The sequence below is a fragment of the Cydia strobilella genome, chromosome 1, assembly GCF_947568885.1.
Source record: "Cydia strobilella chromosome 1, ilCydStro3.1, whole genome shotgun sequence".
NCBI classification, from domain to species: domain Eukaryota; kingdom Metazoa; phylum Arthropoda; class Insecta; order Lepidoptera; family Tortricidae; genus Cydia; species Cydia strobilella.
Window position 1 is genome coordinate 26,185,336 of NC_086041.1, and position 17,820 is coordinate 26,203,155.

General features: G+C 37.5%; 2 protein-coding genes across 2 annotated transcripts in view; both read right to left on the reverse strand.

The window, feature by feature from the left end:
• LOC134755424 (transcription activator GAGA-like) overlaps positions 1 to 17,820 on the reverse strand; it is a 470,096-nt gene that overhangs the window by 105,357 nt on the left and 346,919 nt on the right. The gene's annotated exons all lie outside the window — the stretch shown is intronic.
• On the reverse strand, positions 722 to 15,482 carry LOC134742235 (nidogen). The gene is made up of 7 exons (XM_063675258.1): positions 15,289 to 15,482; positions 8,902 to 9,389; positions 6,759 to 8,611; positions 3,507 to 4,541; positions 3,170 to 3,341; positions 2,733 to 3,017; positions 722 to 2,230 (listed from the first exon to the last, which is right to left on the reverse strand). Exons 1-7 carry the CDS (start codon positions 15,472 to 15,474, stop codon positions 2,005 to 2,007), a joined length of 4,245 nt encoding a protein of 1,414 aa, XP_063531328.1. The 5' UTR covers positions 15,475 to 15,482; the 3' UTR covers positions 722 to 2,004.

Here is a 17,820-nt window from a genome sequence, read left to right on the forward strand (position 1 = left end):
ATCTAACATGGCTTGTTAATTTAATTTGAATCGGTCACATCATCACCCCCCCATAATTTAGGTACAATTTAGAAGTCTGTGGTTGACCAGTATGACCACGTTGTTTATCTTCAGCCGAAACAGTTTTTTTTGACTCGGACCTTTCGCAGGATCGCTACTAAGTACATACCTCATCAGAATATGCCTTTCTTTTCGTTCCTCGGCAATGTTAAATTTGTATATAGTTTGTCAAAGGACTGTCTCATTTCAAACATAGACAGAAAGAATCATACTACCTTTGTCTTACACTAACACTAACACCCAAAAGAAAACTATGAGTATAGTTTTTTTTGTTCTTATTTACTGACAATTTGGTTTCACCAACTATATAGTCGTTCTAAGGGGTTGAAAAAAGAACTGAAAATTTCCACACTTTTTATTTACTTAGTGCCTGCCTATCCATTGGGCGCTATTATACTTTAAAGTAGTCGTCCATACAATCTCGCACAATTATAGGGCCCCTGTTTTATCATGGCAATAGATCTTGTTGTTGCCGCAGACGACCACGGCAAAGTATAAAAGCGCCCATTTAAGAACATGGTTTTTACAAATGTACCTACCTACCTATTATGAGTTTTATTGCTTTGTGGAAGCTATTTAATTATGACACAGTAAAATGGGGTTGGCCCGTTGAAGTATTTTACAGATGGCGTCAGCATAGGTTTTTCCTGACAGTCCTATATATAGCCTTTTTTTTTATTGTATGGCCCGGATGCTGTAGCCCTTTAAGCCAAATCTCATAGAACAGAACTAGAGACAGGTTTAACCTATGCTGGCGCCATCTATCAAAACCTTTAACAGTTGCCAACCCCATTGTAATAGTATCGGAAACATAATGTACGTGCCTACGCAATTCTATTAAAATATAAAAGTAGGTCTTGTCTTGTACCACCCACCCTACCCTAAACAACAAGCCAGAATTAGATTAGGTAACCTATAATATTAACAAAACTTACATTGTGTATTGTTTATAACCTATAATAAATATGGCTTTAAGAGTCCCCGGCAAGCTCCGCCGAATTTCACCTTCCCATACAAACGGAGTTTCGTTCTTATTTTAAAACTACGTGTTGGATTGTAATGAAATTGCACATACAATGACATGAGGTATATCTAGGTCTGAAATTATATAGCTCCAATTTATAAAACAAATGAAATAGAGCAAAAACAAGTTTTGTATGAAAAACTTAAATTCGCTGTATTTTTTTTACTATGGTATCTGAAGCTACATAAACTAATTACAGACATAGATATACCTTAGCCTATTGTAAGTACAATGTTTCAGAGCAAACTAGCTACTCATTTTAAAATGAGAGCGTAACTACGTTTGTATGGAGAACCGAGCTTGCCGGGGACCCTTAAGTACCCACCTACAATAGTACGTTACATTTACTGTATATAAAAAATAGTAGTGTGATAGGTATATTACAATAGTACTTACCTTTTTATAAAAATAAGAAATGCTGAGGTGTACGAATATTCATATAAGAGAAATCGTCGATTGTTATGTCCGACAAGAAATTGTAGAAAATTATTGAATCACATTTTTGACGTAAAATGCTTAAACATGGCAACAATTTAGTATGGAATTTTTTTAGGTCCATTTTATTTAATTTCTATTATTTTATATCCAACCAATTACCAAAAGATATATGATTTATGGAAGACAATTTTTCTTATTATCGTTCAAAGCCGGTGCCCATTTGTGGCGGAAATGTAAAATGAAACCAATGATGAATTGATCATGCATGCCCACGGCAGTAGGCCTTTTACTTCTTGATGCTACTTTCTTAGAAGGTCTTAGCGGCTTGTTATGGTTGCGTTTTTATCACATATGACACAAGCGGTATAAAAACGAGGGCCATCACAGGAGTGTGATCCGTCCAAAGACACTGCCGTAGCGTCATAGCGGGCTTCCTCAGTGTCTTACCAGCATTCACAAAGAGCAATGAACTAGCTTAACATCTAATATCCGTAAATCTGTTCTCCTGCCACGCACGTCCTCCCGCCGCGGCCGTCCGGCAGGCACAGCTGGTCAGCCTCGCAGTTGCCGTTGCGCAGCGCACACACGTTGGTGGCGCCGGGACATTCATTGGGCGCAACCGCAACGCCGTACAGCTTGTTGGCCGCTGTGGCGATTGATAGCTGACCCTTCTTCTGGGTCAGTGTGTCGATGTTTTCGATTTTAAGCCTGGAAATAAATTTAGGTATTTTTTAAGTGGATTATTTGTACGTTTGTTAAGTTTTACTTTTTTTACGACATTTTAAAGCACTTCCTACCTGTGTATGATAGCTGTTCGTCTGACCTCGTAAGAGTCGTAAGTACCATAGATAACCAAGAGGAGCCTGGTAGAAATTTGACTAATGTGCAAGTTAGTTTGAAAATATATAGGCACCTTCATACATGCTTACTGACTGACAAGTTCAACGAAAAAAAAACCTAATTTTTCTTTGCGTACCTACTTAGTGCGAGTGTAAAAAAAATCATCAAGTTTGGTTTGTGCCTCCTGCTTTTTGAGATGTAACCAAAACCCCAGCTTTCGTTACATCTTAGGCCGGTAACTGAATAGGCTCTAGGCTTTACTTGCCGAAATATCCGAACTTATCCTTTAGTATGGAAATAAACAATAGGTATAGAAATCCAGAACGACCATTGAGTTTAATTATTGGCTTTAGGGAAGCAGAAGACTTACGTTTTCCAATCTGTCCAATAGAAAGTTTCCTGATTTATTGCTAGTCCAAAAGGATGCAAGCAGTTCGTGACTATGGTTTCAGTCTCCATGGTGTCTAGGTTGACACATTTGATTAGAAACAGTCCCGCGTCGGTGTAGCACAAACGGTCTCTCAGCCAGTCAATTGCTAGAGAGTTCGGAAGTTTCACGTCTGAGTTGTCAACAAAAACTCCTCGCTGAGATCCGTCCATGTTAGCCCACTCAATTTTAGGGTTTGATCGATTCCAATCCGTCCAGAAGACTTTGCTGTAATAATACGAATAATTAAGATTTTATACTTTGAACATTACACTTCTTTCGATTTTGCATGTCTAATTGTCTATTAAATAGTTTAGTAGGTACCTATATTATTATGTGTATACATACATGTAAAACCTATTATGTTTATTTAGGCTTACCCTCTTCGTGGATGTACGGCAATGCCTCTGGGATTTCTGATGTCTGCAGAAAACAAAACTTTTCTCACTTTAGTATCAACATTAGCTACTTCAATGGTCAACTTCTTTGAATCAGTCCAGAAAATATTGCGAGATGCCCAGTCAATGGCCACTCCTTCTGGAGACTTGATTCCTGCGAAATAATGAAAAGTGTAAGTAATAGTGTGCTTGCATTTAAGTTGTATTATAGAGTGAACAATTTGTGCATTCTTCTCTGCATACCAGCTTGTTCGTTTTTGACTAACCTCTGGTATAAAATCTAAAGTAACCACTAGCTTTTTATGAATAAAATTCTTACCACTTGTGAAAAATAATTCAAATGCAGATCCATCGTAACTGGCACGCTTTATAGAGTTACTGACCACGTCACCCCAGTAAACTTTGCCTGCCTGGCAGTCTGTGTCTATGCCGACAGCGATCTGGTCGATCGCGCTGTTGATAGGTGTCGCATATTCCCAAGCGGTGGTCTTGAAGGGCACTCTGTATACAAAAACGCCATCACTAGCCACCAGGAAATTGCCAGCTTGTCTAGGGTTCAGTTCGCACCGACTTTCATTGCCGTAAGCTACTTCTGAATAACCTGAATTACACTCGCAAACGTATTCTTGGTTGCGCTTGAGACATGAAGCATGTACATCGCACATGTAAGGATCGTTCCGACAGCTCGGTTCCGGCCTGCAATCATAACCATCTCCTGTATATCCCTCTCTACATACACAGTGATATGATAAGTCTGCAGTTTGTGTGCATTGCGCGTTTTCGTTGCAATCTTGCATGACATCGCACGTTGTGATTGTGTTTTCATATGGACGTTCTTGGCCATTAACCCTAGGTATACACTCGTAGATTCCATCGCCTTCATATCCTGCATCACATGCACAGTAGCCGATCTCAAGAGTCTTATCATAGAGACAAGAAGCGTGTTCGGCACACACGCCTCCGTTACAAAGTTGGCGGTCAGGTATGCACGCTTCGTTTTCGTCCTTGATGTATCCTTCTATGCATTGGCAGAAATACTCGTTGCTAGCGCCGTCAGGCCGGCATTCGGCGTGTGATTCACACTCAGAGCTGTTTGTGCAGACGAGTTTTGGTCGACAGATGTATCCGTCCCCGTGGTATCTTACGTCGCAAACACAAGTTGGCCCATTTGCAGTCTGGTAGCAGTGAGCGTTGGGCCCACAAGCGCATACTTCGCTACGTTGTTCAACACACTCGTAGGAGTTCCCTACAAAGCCCTCGGGACAAACGCAGCGTGATACGTATTGGCCATCAATATCCAACGTAAATTTACATTCTGCATTTGGTGGACAGTTTGAATCGGTTGTACATGCAACTGAAAAAATAGAATTAAGAATAATTTTAATAAAGGATTATTAGAATTCCAAACAAAGTAAGAGCTGGATGAATCAACTTTTTAGTGACTCATTGCCATGGTTAGGTACTTTCCTTTGGACAACTTTTGAAACCCGTATTTTATGTTATTTAAATTTACCAAAAATGAATTTTTTTGGTACCTAGTTACAAAAGCCATTTCCAGAATCGGTCATCTACTAAGCACGTTGGTAGAACGTGATAAGGCCTGTGCCGAAAAAAAAAAACTGTAAATTTCAAACGGCTGTAATTTTATTTCCAAGCAAGATGACGACAGCTTTCTAACCGCAGTTAAAAGTCCTATTGTTAAATTATATATTCCAATATAAATAATTCTGGTTTTACGCCATGCGACGTTACACCGGTGAATAAAAGAGATCACTGAAATTTTATCTTTTCCAAAAGGCAAGAAAATATTCAACATTGCTTGCTTTCGCTACAATTAAAATTACCTCGAATTTCGTCTGAACGTTGAACAGAGGTCTCGAAGCGGCAGACCTCTAGGAACAAGTGACCCTAGGGCCATCAGAAAAGATTGTTAGGTAATAGAATTTGCGCCCACCCCCGCATGCCCGTCATATTTATCGTGAAAAATTGGGGTACATATGCGGCTTAAGTGAAACGAACTATAAAGAAACATAGTATATAGATTCGTACAAAAGTGCAGGCAAATATGAAAAACAACTCCGTAAAAAGCTGCCACTGAATGCGCTAGGAAAAAGCTTCTTAGCACTCCTGCAGAAAATTTAATAATAAAAAAAACTGATAATTATTTAAATTAAAAGCAGCTTCATATTCTAGTAATCCTAAATTCCAAAAATCCTTATCAATTGCATCAGTTTTTTTCGTTTGAAGTTTACAGTTTTTTTTCGGTACACCCCTACATTTCTTCTAACTAACTACCCTTTTATTCCCTTGGACTACTGGACAGAATAACAACACGAAAAGTTGATCCACCCAACTACCAACTCACTGATAGATAATATTAGCAATGTCACAAAGGTAGCTTTTTTAAATAGGTAAGTAGGTGCGTAGGTACAGTACCGGCCAATAATATATCACCTTTGAGTGTTTTGTATGAGCTTGTATAAAGTATAGATAATAATATAGGTTAGCTTGTAGATTGCATACTTTACTAGTTATTTTATAAAAATATATGATGAATATTGCAATGAAATACTGTGAATTACAATAGGATATTCAGCATATTACTAACAAAACCTCTAGTAAAAAAATGAAGTTAACAATACATTAAAAAAAAACCTATGAAAAAACCATTACACGAGACCAATTTTTCTCATCGCCCGTACTAAAGTAATACTACTAGACTACCTAAAGCAGTGAGGAGGAAGTCACTCACAAATATATAAAAAAAGTTATACCGTAAAAACATGGAGGTGATATATAATTGGCCGGTACTGTAGGTACTTAATATATACAGGTTGGGCCAATGAAAAAAGCATTTAATTTTTTTAAATTAAATAATAAATTTTTATGTTTTTAAATAAGAATTATAATTAGAATTAGGGATAAAGAAATAAAGTTTACGTTTTAAAAATTAAATCATCAAGATGTCGTCCGTAGCTGTTGCGGCACTCTTCTAGTCTTGCTTGTAAGTTTTGAAAGACTTTCGTTAGAATTTGCGGAGATATTGATTGGATTTCTTGACGAATATTCTCCTTTAATTCTGCTGTGGTTGTCGGATTATTGGAATACACTTTACTCTTCAAGTAACCCCACAAAAAGAAGTCTGCCGGAGTTAGGTCAGGGCTCCTGGGAGGCCAAGCAATATCACCTCGCCTCGATATCAATTTTTGAGGAAACATTTCACGCAATTCTTCCAGGGTCACGTTACATGTATGGCAGGTGGCCCCGTCTTGCTGAAACCATGTGTTGTTGTTGTTGTAACCATACGATTCGTGAAGTTTCGGAGCCAGGAAATCTCTTAACACGGAAGTCTTTCAAAATTTACAAGCAAAACTGGAAGAGTGCCGCAACCGCTACGGACGACATCTTGATGATTTAATTTTTAAAACGTAAAATTTATTTATTTATCCCAAATTCTAATTATAATTTTTATTTAAAAACATAAACATTGATTATTTATTAAAAAAAATTTAATGCATTTTTCATTGGGCCATCCTGTATAAAAAAAACTTAAAACTAAAAAAGGTCTTACTTGAAGTATCGTTATTTTTTTGCAATAGATGTGGATCAGCATATCCGTCTAAGCGACACAATTCGTTATTTTTCTCGTCTAAAAAGCTGGAGTACCCCTCAGGACATGTGCAGCCCAGGCCGAAGAAGCCGCAGTTTGGCAAAACGAATTGTTGCACATTTTCGGATTCGTTGTTACCCGTTTCCTGGTTGTTGCCATATTCGTTGTTGCCCGGTCCTTGATTACTGCCATATTCGTTGTTGCTCGTTTCTTGGTTATTACCATATTCATTGTTGCCCGTTTCTTGATTATTGTTATTGTTATATTCGTTGTTGTCCGTGTCTTGGTTATTGTTATGGTTGTATTTATGGGTTAAATATTCGTTATCGGGGTAGTTGGTGCTTGGTTGAGGAGTTGTAGTGATCGGTGGTAGGGTTCCGGGATGTGTTTGAGTATCTACGGAACAATAATAGCCATCACCAACGTAACCGTGATTACACTGGCAGATATGGCTGTTGCTCACTTGTGAAAAGATGCAGGATGCGTAAGGGGAGCAGTTGTGTAGAACGTCGCAAGTGTAAGCGCTGATCAACCAACATCTTTGGCCATCCCCGGTATATCCAGGATTACACACGCACGTGGGTTCTCCTCCATAGCCTTCTATGCACGAAGCAAATTGGTTGCAAGACTGCTCTCTACATTGCGATATGCGGCTGCAAGTCACTCCGTTGCCTTCAAAGCCATCACGACATCGGCACTGGAATCCTCCATCGTGATTATAACAGTCAGCGTTCGTGTCACAGTTGTGCGTGCTTACAGCACATTCGTCTATATCTTTACATACCAAAGCATCGTCTTGTATAACGTCTGAGAAGCCAGATTGGCATATACACGCAAATGAGCTGCCTTGCACTACACAAGAGCTGTGAGGCCCGCAGGTGCTTCTACCAAAAATACAAGGATCTTCTTGGCCTAATGGAACGATTTTATTGCTCATTCCGTATCTTACTATGTTATTTTTAGGTTCGTAACCTAAATAATTTTTAGAAACTTTCAAAGTCGATGATACCGTGCCTTCTGGTGGTGCATTGTGGCAAGTGTTATATTTGATTGTTTGTTGAATTCTTTGCTCATAACTCACACCTGTTAATTTGTCAATAATGTTTCGAGTGGATTCCGATCGTATTAGTCCGGCTTCTATCACCGTGTACTGTTCCTCGTATTCTGTGACTTGAAGTTTAGCGCCGACACCTACGTTCGGCAGAGATCCTCTAATGTCACAATCTAGAGTAATTTGATCAAAAACGTCGTGACCTATAAATTCCTGAGTGATTGTTACGCGATTGTTTGTAGCCGGAAAGAATATGTCTACTGTGTGGTTAAATACGCCTCCCGTAAGTTGGTAACCGTTGCTGGCGTCTCCCAGAGGCTTGGCAAACAGCCACCCTATGACTCCGCCAAGAACGTGAACCAGTTGGAGGTTGTTTCCGATTGCGGCCGGGGTTTGTGATAGAGCGGTATAGGACCTGCCATCTGCCACCACCACGTACGCTTGAATATCTACGTCATTTAATGACACATCGTTGACAACGCCATTCAGTTTGCCGTGTACTCGTAGTGGGACATCTTCTTTAACACAAGATTTCCCGTTTCCATAGTATCCTTCATTGCACTGGCAGCAAATACCAGCTTGGTAGTCGACGCATCTTGCTTTGATGTGGCATACACTCGGCCCACTTTGGGCACACGTTCTAGATTCTTCTTCAGATTCCTCTTCACTCTGATTGTATAAATCTGGTACTACGACGTTTCCATCTTGCATTACGTTTCCTACGCGATATACGTACTTCCCAGGTTCTTGTGTGTTTGACCAACTGAAATAAGATAATTAATGTTACTAGGACTTGTAAATGGTCGTTTTAATATTTGAAGCGCTTATCTGGGCCTCTAGGCCTCTTGGCCCATGCCCTTAAAAAATAATGTTTGAGTGGCATCTCACTATGCAGGTGAGCACATCTGTGATTTGAAAGTTAAGTCATTTTGCCAAGTTTTCGTTTGCAAGGCTTTTGGGCTATTTAGATATTTCAAACAGTCAAGTTGCTTGAGCCAGGTGTCAAAATAGAAGCCATAAAAGATAAGAAGTAAATTATGGATTATTACTTACGAAATTATATTCCTTATCTGATGGCTGCCAGAGCCCCTAAGTAGCAGCATCTGCCCGTCTTCAGAGACGAAGCCTGCCTGTGCCTTTGCGTCTGGCAAGTTGTCCGGCGAAGTCTCTCTTTGAATCCACTGGATGTCACCATCGGGATACAACAGCTCCACGAAGCTCTCGTTGCCGTTGCTAATAATGGCAGCTTGATAAGTATTCTTTTGGTTGCCTTGTGCACCAGTATAAGATACGTCTGCCCATGTGACAATAAATACAGAAGTGGGTTGGAAGTCATAATATTCGTGAAAATTATTTTGGACACTCTCTGTAGCTTTTGCGAGAACACGATTTTCGTTACTTTCTCTGTAATAGACCGCCCCTGATATGGAGGTGTCTACGTTCGAATAAAACGCTGCTATTGATGGATATGGGAGCGGGAACTCTGCATTCATGAACGATGATATGTCTGCTCTGAAGGAAAGTATTCCGTGGTTGTTAACCTGAGGACAATGGTAATAATATAAAGTACCTGAATAGAAAAGTTTACATATTTTTTACTTTAACATCCATCATCCTTTAAGATCACATTTGGTTGATGGAACTTTCAGGGGCAACTAGCTATTTTCTGCAGCAATTCTACGCTTTATATGACCTATTTTTCGAAGCGCTACTAGATTATGTTATTAAAACTGTAAAAGTGCTTTTTTTCCAAAGTATGTAGGTAGTAGGTATTTTGATTAATTTTATGTTGACTGTCTTTCTTCTACTACCTAAAAGCTAGCCTGGCGCACATTTTTTGCCGACATGTTCAGTGGTCGGGGATATAGAGTAGCTATATTTCTTATGCGAAGCATTTTTTTTAATAACCCTTGCAAAACAGGTGTAGGTACTTCATGCTAAGTAAACAAAGAAAATTACTAAAAAAAATAGTTTAGGTTTTCGAGATTAAAAAAGAGCAGTGACCGGCGGTCCGATAGCCACGCATTTCCGTCCTCTGCCCGCTTGTCCCCGAATGTATCTCTTATCGTGTTGCAAAAAAACATTCCAGTGCAGTCTAGAAGTTGGATAACTTTTTGTATCTGTCACATTTTGTAGCAAGTGTGTTTCAGAGAGATTTTAAGAATACACATCACCTTCATCGAAATTATATAGGTACCGTAAATGTACAGCGAGCTGCAAAATTCCATGAACCCATTATGTACGAATTCATTCATAAAGTGGCCATGCAATTTTGCCACTGGGTGTACGAATGACGGAAAATGTTCGTAGAATTCGTAGATTCGTTTCTTAGTTCGTTATTAGAACTTAAACTATCGTGAGACATATTTCAAAATGTTTAGATCCAAACATGTCGCCAAAAGCGACTAAAAATAATAGTTCGTTATTTACTGTCTTCCGTTACTTACTTTGATTATCATCATCTATTACAAAATATACAAAATTTACAGTGACGACTTTTAACTCTGAAAGACTAGATAAGACTTGACTGTGAAACCCACCCAGCTAAGCTAATTTATTAGGTTTTGTATTTGTAGTGTAAGCCAGGAAGAAAATCTTCAATGGCGAACACAATTTCGACTTAAAATCCTTTTTAATGCGTCAGGGGACTGATTTAGTTTTTTGTTATTATCGTTGTTATTCATAGAAACCGGTAGGTACTATATAGACTACCTATTCCCAGTAATAATATACTTAAGGTAGGTTTGTACCTAACTTATTGTTTTTCCCTAATACAATTGAAAACCAAATGAATTAACAAGTCAAATTCGCCGAAACTGATAGGTAATCAACTAATACTTTTATTTATTCACGCGGAAGTAATTATGCAGTTCATTTGGAAGCAAATATTTAATTGGATTTTTCTATTGTATTCCATGTTTATGAATATTTACTACACTGTCATTATGGAAAGTGCTACAACATTGTTTGTCCATTTGGCATGGTATTCTAATTGATTTGAAGTGTTTTTACGATGACCCCGCCGGTGATTAAATAGCCTTATAAATTATAAGTTTAGTTATGTAAGTACATGATTGGTATCCCGTGTCTACATGACTGATGAGTTATTGGGTACTGATTAGCTGGGGATGCGAAAAACTGGCCATGATAAAAAAGATTTATATGGTGTGAAGTACGTACCCATTAATAAGAACAAATTGCACGGAAAGGCCCGACTTTTTCAGAAGAAAATCTTATATATAAAAAGAGATAAACCATTTAAAGTGTGCGCTCCTTTACATTTTAGAAATAGTTTAAGGTCAATGTGGAGAAGACCGGCATATAACATTTTTGGTTGGGAAGACCGTCAAAGGGAAGAACTCTCGTATTTGAATATGGTAGGTATAATTTGCTCAGACACAGTTCACAGTGTTCACACAGTCTGCTCTACCGACCCTCTGTAGCTGAAGTGCGTGTGCGGACGCTAGAGTTAGAGGCGACAATAGAGCTTGTGTAATCGGTCTTACCTGAATGACGGTCTTCTATCTTATTCCTACTTATCGACTAATGGTGCTATTTATAAAAGCGTTACTGGCCTGAATTAGCTATAAATCGTTTGTCTTTATCTGTCATTATTGACTTATGTATTTGTAAGAAAGGGATAAAACATAATTTAACTAAATCAGGACCGTAAAGTTTTATGAATAAGGGGGTTAGTTTTTAACTACACTTTTGGATTGTTGTATATGATTGCTATAAATATTGCAAATACGAGTAAATATATGTAGAATTTCTCAGACAGACAGACAGACAGACCGACAGACTGACAGACAGCGGAGTCTTAGTAATAGGGTCCCGTTTTTACCCTTTGGGTACTACGGAACTCTAATATGTAGCGTTGCATCGTGGCATAAGAAAATTCGTTAACGAACGAAAGAGGACATGACTGTTGACAGAAGATAGCTTAGGGTGATCTATCTGGATTGGCCCAGTTGTGTAGTAGAGACGGGCCTATTGCATAATATAATACAAGCTAATACTATTAGTGATTTTGTATGTAAAATCACTAATAGTATTACCTTGTATTTTATTTGGGAATAGGCCCCTGTTTGTTCACTCCACAACTAGTTATATTCCAGTCACGAATTTTAACAGTCGAATAAAAAAACAACCAAAATGTATAAGGTACAAGCGATAAGAATGATCGGGTTAGAACACACACATCGGGTTTCTGAATAACTAATGATTTTAAGATTTTCCAAAAATAATTTTAATTACAAAACTGCCGTGATGTTCCGACGTATTATATTAGGTATGTTTTTTTTTCAAAACGAGATGCCACACGCGTTGGTGTACCGACGCGGACTCCTGTTGAAGCTCCTCGTTATGGAGCGAAACGTGTCGAGTAATTTTCAATCCAATAAATCAAAAACATAAATGTGAAATGAGAGCCAAGTTTAATATTAAGAATATGTGTCGTTGTTAACTTCGCCGGAAAAAGAATTGAGATCTATATGGGTGCTAAGTTCTAGTTCGCTTGGGATGTAATTAAAGTTCAGGTTCAGGATTTGACTTGGCTAGTTTTTATTTTACGTACACGCTATATTATATTTGTCTGAGATGTTACTTTTCTAAAATTTTATTTGTTGGTATAAAAACTAGCCAAGATATCTCTCTACTTATTACTCGTATTTTACAAAATCAATTTTTGTGTTCGATTCATGACATTGTTTAAATAAATTTAAAAGTGGATAAATTATTGCCTTGGGTGAGACTTGAACTCATGGCCTCTGGATCTGGTCTTTGGATTTCATTCTAAGCTTAATAGAGTTGTTAAATTTATGAAAATAATATTTAAAGGGGGCTATGGGCTCTCCATTCCATAGTCATATAACTTCTATACATGCCTCTTTTAATTTGCACTCATTAATGTGTGACACATATGCGAATATCCTATCATATCATAGGTAATACTCAGATTGTTTGTGTTTTTTTGTGTACACCCTCATAACTTAACTGGGGACTGTGGTCCAAAGAATATGCATATGATAAAACTGAATACCTATTACCACCGACGATTATTTGGATCATGATCTGTTGAGCCGTTTTTGGATATTTGTCAAAAAACTTTCCTTCGGCGCTTATGCTCTTAGGGTATTTTTTGTTGCTTTTTCGTTTCGTGTCATACTTAAACTATATAGCGACTTGCAAAGTACACCATAGCTACTCACTATTGCTTACTTATCCTATCTCTGTTTCAAGTATTTCGTTAACATTTATAAACGTTATTACCTATGTAAAAGCTATGAAAATATTTAAGAATAAAAACATTACTCCATTCCGACCCCCACCCTTGCGGTATTGCTGGACGCTCCCTGCGCTGGACGACAAGCGATAGACTTGGTAGAAGCCTGAATGGGAATTATATCTACTAATTATAATCTTACCACTGTCTCGTAAACCTTTATCAGTATTTAAATATATTAAAACCACATCTAGACAAGCGAAGCCAAGTTCAAAAGAATAGAACTGGCGAGGCAGCGGCGATGTGTTAAGTATATTACCCGAACCATTTGGAGCCACTTTTGTTTGACCCCTACGTAACTCAAAATCTATTAAACGTAAACATAAGGAATTTGGTTCATTGATTAAGACCCTTAAGGTTAACCCCAAATTTCATGATTCGACTTCAGCTCAACCGGTTATTAATTAAGATACAAACATCTAAAAATCGAGATTTTTCTCACTGACTAGGGACTGACGTACTCACCTAACATCAAAACCTTACCCACTTCCAGATAACCTAGCAAGTTGAAATTTGGCATCCAGCTAGGCAATTGTGTGATTACGAAACTAAGATAAAGAAACAGTGATTTTTTTACGATTTGTAATTTTTTCCAAAAAGCGCCTATCGAATTTAAGTTTCGAAATCACCTATGATGAATACTTATAATTTCTGTGCAAAACGTAATGATGTCCCATCAAAAACATAAATGTGAAATGATAGCCAAGTTCAATATTAAGAATATGCGTCGTTGTTGACTTCGCCGGAAAAAGAATTGAGATCTATATGAATATCTGTTGCACCTACCTAAAAAAAATATTACACAATCAAAATAACCAAAAAGTAGGTAGGTATATTTAATATTTATTTAAAATGTATTCTTGGAAAGTTTTTAAATACGAAGACCCTTTTTTGAGCATTTGTTGATTACAAAATATTTAATTTTTATCATGAGTCTGATTTAATTGACTAGCTACCTACATTCATTAATTAATTCTATTCAACAAAATATATATCTTAGCAAACGTTGTGCTTTTTTGGCGAACAGTTTTCATAATAATTGTAACTCAAAATGTCATTTTTTTTAGTCATTTATTCAATATTGCATTGTCATGTACATAATAAGGTGTTACATTTTATATAGCCAGTTCATGACACCCTGTAAGGGCACACAATAGTACAGTTTTTCTATTCTATTAATTCTAATTTACACATTGCAATTAAGGTAACATAATGTAACATACCACATGTCATAACACATGTCATGCCGAATATTCGGCGCTTCGGCCGAGAGAGGGGCCGAATATTCGGTATTCGGCCAAAACCACTATTCTGGGCATCTCTAGTAATAAGTACTTTATTGTTCAACTCGTATAATAATATAAATCTACGACTGTTTTGAGGAGATAAATATTTTTCTTCTGATTTTGCTAGTGAGTGTGACTAAATTGGATGGTACATTAATACGGTAAAAAATGGAAATACATAGGTACATAGAATTTCTCCCTATTGAGAAATTGATTTTATAATCAACATCACATGTGATACTGCTTATAATGATTATGTGAACTTAAAATTACCATGTTTAAGCAAACAAATAATTATCTTATCTTATCAAATAGGCAGTGACTACGAAAGTGGCCATATATTTAGAAATCAACAACCCATCTTAGTTACTGTATTGTATATTAGCAATAAATATTATGTGTTGTTAAAATGTGATACATTTTGTCACGTTGGAAATCACTTTTACACAAAACCTTAACAAATTATACACCTGAACTTTCCTCAAGAATCACTCTATACTCTATTGATAAGTAAAAACCGCGTGTAAATCCGTTCAGTAGTTTTTGAGTTTATCGCGAACACACAGACAAACAGACACGCGGCGGGGGACTTTGTTTTATAAAGTGTAGTGATTTCGTGCTTTTGACGTGTAAATTGGACATATACATTCATAAATAAAAAAAGAAATAGTCGAAACTCCTTTAAAAAAAAGTCCTGTCATCTTTGATGAATTGTTTTTTAACTGTTATAAGGTAAAGTGACCTGGCAATGAAATCTGTTGACCGTTCCATATAAAATTAAATGAAAGGTGATATCAAAATTCTCGTCTCGAATACAGACAGCGGGAAGATCTAAAGGGACTGGGTGGAAATTAAGAAAAAAAAACTTACGAATATTGAATCGTACGTCTCTCCGTAAAACACAACGGGTACTCTCAGGCGCACTTCCGGGCTCTCGACCACCGCACCTCTTTGCAGCTGCAGATCCAGCCCCGACCCGTTCGGGTAGAGCTGGTCCCGCGTGATGGCGCGCGCGCACGCGGCCAGCAGCACCACTCCCAACACGCACGTCCGCATTTCGTCGCGTTGTATGCGTTACTAATAGGGAATGACCCATTAAAGTTCCGAACAAAGTGAGGAGCGAGTAGCGATTTTTGGCTCGTTAAGGAGCTTCCACAGTACGCGATTTTCAGCGTTCCTTATCGATTAACCTAAAACGCCGCGCTAAAAAGATGCAAACTTATGGCGTTATTCATAAACGCTTGTCAAGTCTAACAAACCCTTGATAATCGTTTGTCCTTATTTTTTCATTTTGACATTTGTGTTTGATATCATCATCATCATATACTTAAGAGTAAGTCTATTGTCGGTGGTGCAATTTCCATGTTTCGCGGTCCTCTGCCTTCTCTTTGACAGCCTGATACGACACGACGTTGAGTTTTTCCTTTATTTGATGCATGCACGCTCTCCTTGGTATTCCCTCCTTCCTCTTTGCTTCAACTTTCCCTTCTATGATGTTTTTGATAAATTCGTCGTGTCGTATCAGGTGCCCAAGCATGTTTCCTCTTCTATTATCTATAATTCTCAACAAAGTCCTCTTTTCTCCTACTATACGTAAAACCTCTTCATTGGTTTTTTTCAGTCCAACTGATCTTTACCATTCGACGCCAACACCACATCTCAAAAGCCTCCAGCCTCTTCCTATCACGTTGCCTCATTGTCCACATTTCGCTTCCGTACAGTGCAATGCTCCAGATGTACACTTTTATGAGCCTTTTGCGTATATTGTCTGATATCCGGGCTTTAAATAGGCACTTCTTTGTGTTAAAAGCTTTTTTAGCCATCGCTATTCTAGTAGTAATATCTTGTGTACATCTGGAATCACTAGTAATTATGCTGCCTAAATATTTAAACGATTTTACCTGTTTTATTGGACTATTATTTAAGTTTATTGGTTTTTGTCTTTGCAGGTTATTGGAGGTATGTTTTGAAGCTACAAGTATTTTAGTTTTTTTAATGTTGATTTTTAGTTCGAATTCGTCAAAAACTGTATTCATTTCAGATAGTAATTCTTCTAGCTGCCCAGGCGTATTTGCCAGTGCAGCGATGTCGTCAGCAAATCGGATAAACTGTATGTTCTTTCCATTAAATGTAACTCCTCCTTTTACAGACTCTACAAGTTTCCTGATGGCACACTCTATAAAAATGTTGAAAATAAGTGGCGAAAGTGGACAGCCTTGCCTCACCCCTTGTTGGATTTTTGCTTTTCTTGTCTCTTCTCCTATTTCTATAGTAGCTTCTTGATTTTTATAAAGTTCAAAAATTACTCTACGGTCTTTATAATCTAGTCCAGTTTCTTTTAAAATTCTGAACATTATTTTCCAATTTACTTTATCAAACGCCTTTTCTAAATCTATAAATGCTATATATCTGTTTGATATAAAGGGACAAAATTTTGCAAAGGTTTGCTAAGTTTTATGAATAAGGGGTATAATAAGAGGGATAGACTGCACTTGCAAAAGTAAATATTATACGAATGCAAGTAAGACGCGTTTTCACATTTTCCGCAAGACCGTTGTGTTTTCAGTCAGAAAAAATATGCGGCATGTAACTATTTGTAGGTATAGAAGAAACTTACTCTTTAGCAATATTTACGAGTTTTGATTAAAGTAGGTAGGTAGATAGGCATCTAGATTAAAAGGCTTTATTTTATCTAACTTAATGGCATATAAAACACAATAGGTACATAGTTTGCAATTAAAGCGTTACAGTGTTTTTCGCTCCTAATTTTTACAATAATCAAAAAATCTAAAAAAGCCTAGTAGGGGCATAGCTATGGTTAATATACATCAAATTATGTACAAATATTTTCCATAATGTCAATATCTGGATATTAGAGGAAAATGGGACTACGTTTGTATGGAAAAACGGCCCTTTCCTCTTAAATCGCTTCTGCTACGCTACTTTAGCAAGCTTTCGTAGGACATCGCAGCAGGCAATAAAAGCTAACTAAAATAAACAGATGAATGTGGAAAGCGTACGCGCAGGAAAGTTGCTGCAACGCCCTGGAATGTTAACTCCGACTGTTTTATGGGTTTTAATTTAACGGCTTCGACTTCTTATCTTAAATAGCTTTGTTTATATTAAATATTTAGCAGTGTCATAATTTAATTGGGTGAGTGAAACTGGTGGTTAGTCGTGGTGTCAATGGTAAACATTTTAATTAACTGTATTTTTATATACCGTCAACCTGGGTGATGAATAGAGACAATTTTGAGCTGGAACCAAAACCACTAAACAAACAATAATTGATTGTAAAACTATTTTTTGGCAGTCATGTCCCTTTACAGTTTACACCCTTTAGCGTCACTATTTGCTATTACCAAAGGCGTCCCATTGGAGCCCTCAAGTCATCCCTATTGA

Bases quoted from the DNA above. Each gene is read 5' to 3' on its own strand.
- LOC134742235 (XM_063675258.1), bottom strand. From the start codon at position 15,474: ATGCGGACGTGCGTGTTGGGAGTGGTGCTGCTGGCCGCGTGCGCGCGC. The intron at 4,542-6,758 runs GTAAGACCTTTT...CTATTTTTTCAG, and splicing joins AAAAAATAACGATACTTCAA to TTGCATGTACAACCGATTCA. The intron at 3,342-3,506 runs GTAAGAATTTTA...ATTATTTCGCAG, and splicing joins TGAATTATTTTTCACAAGTG to GAATCAAGTCTCCAGAAGGA.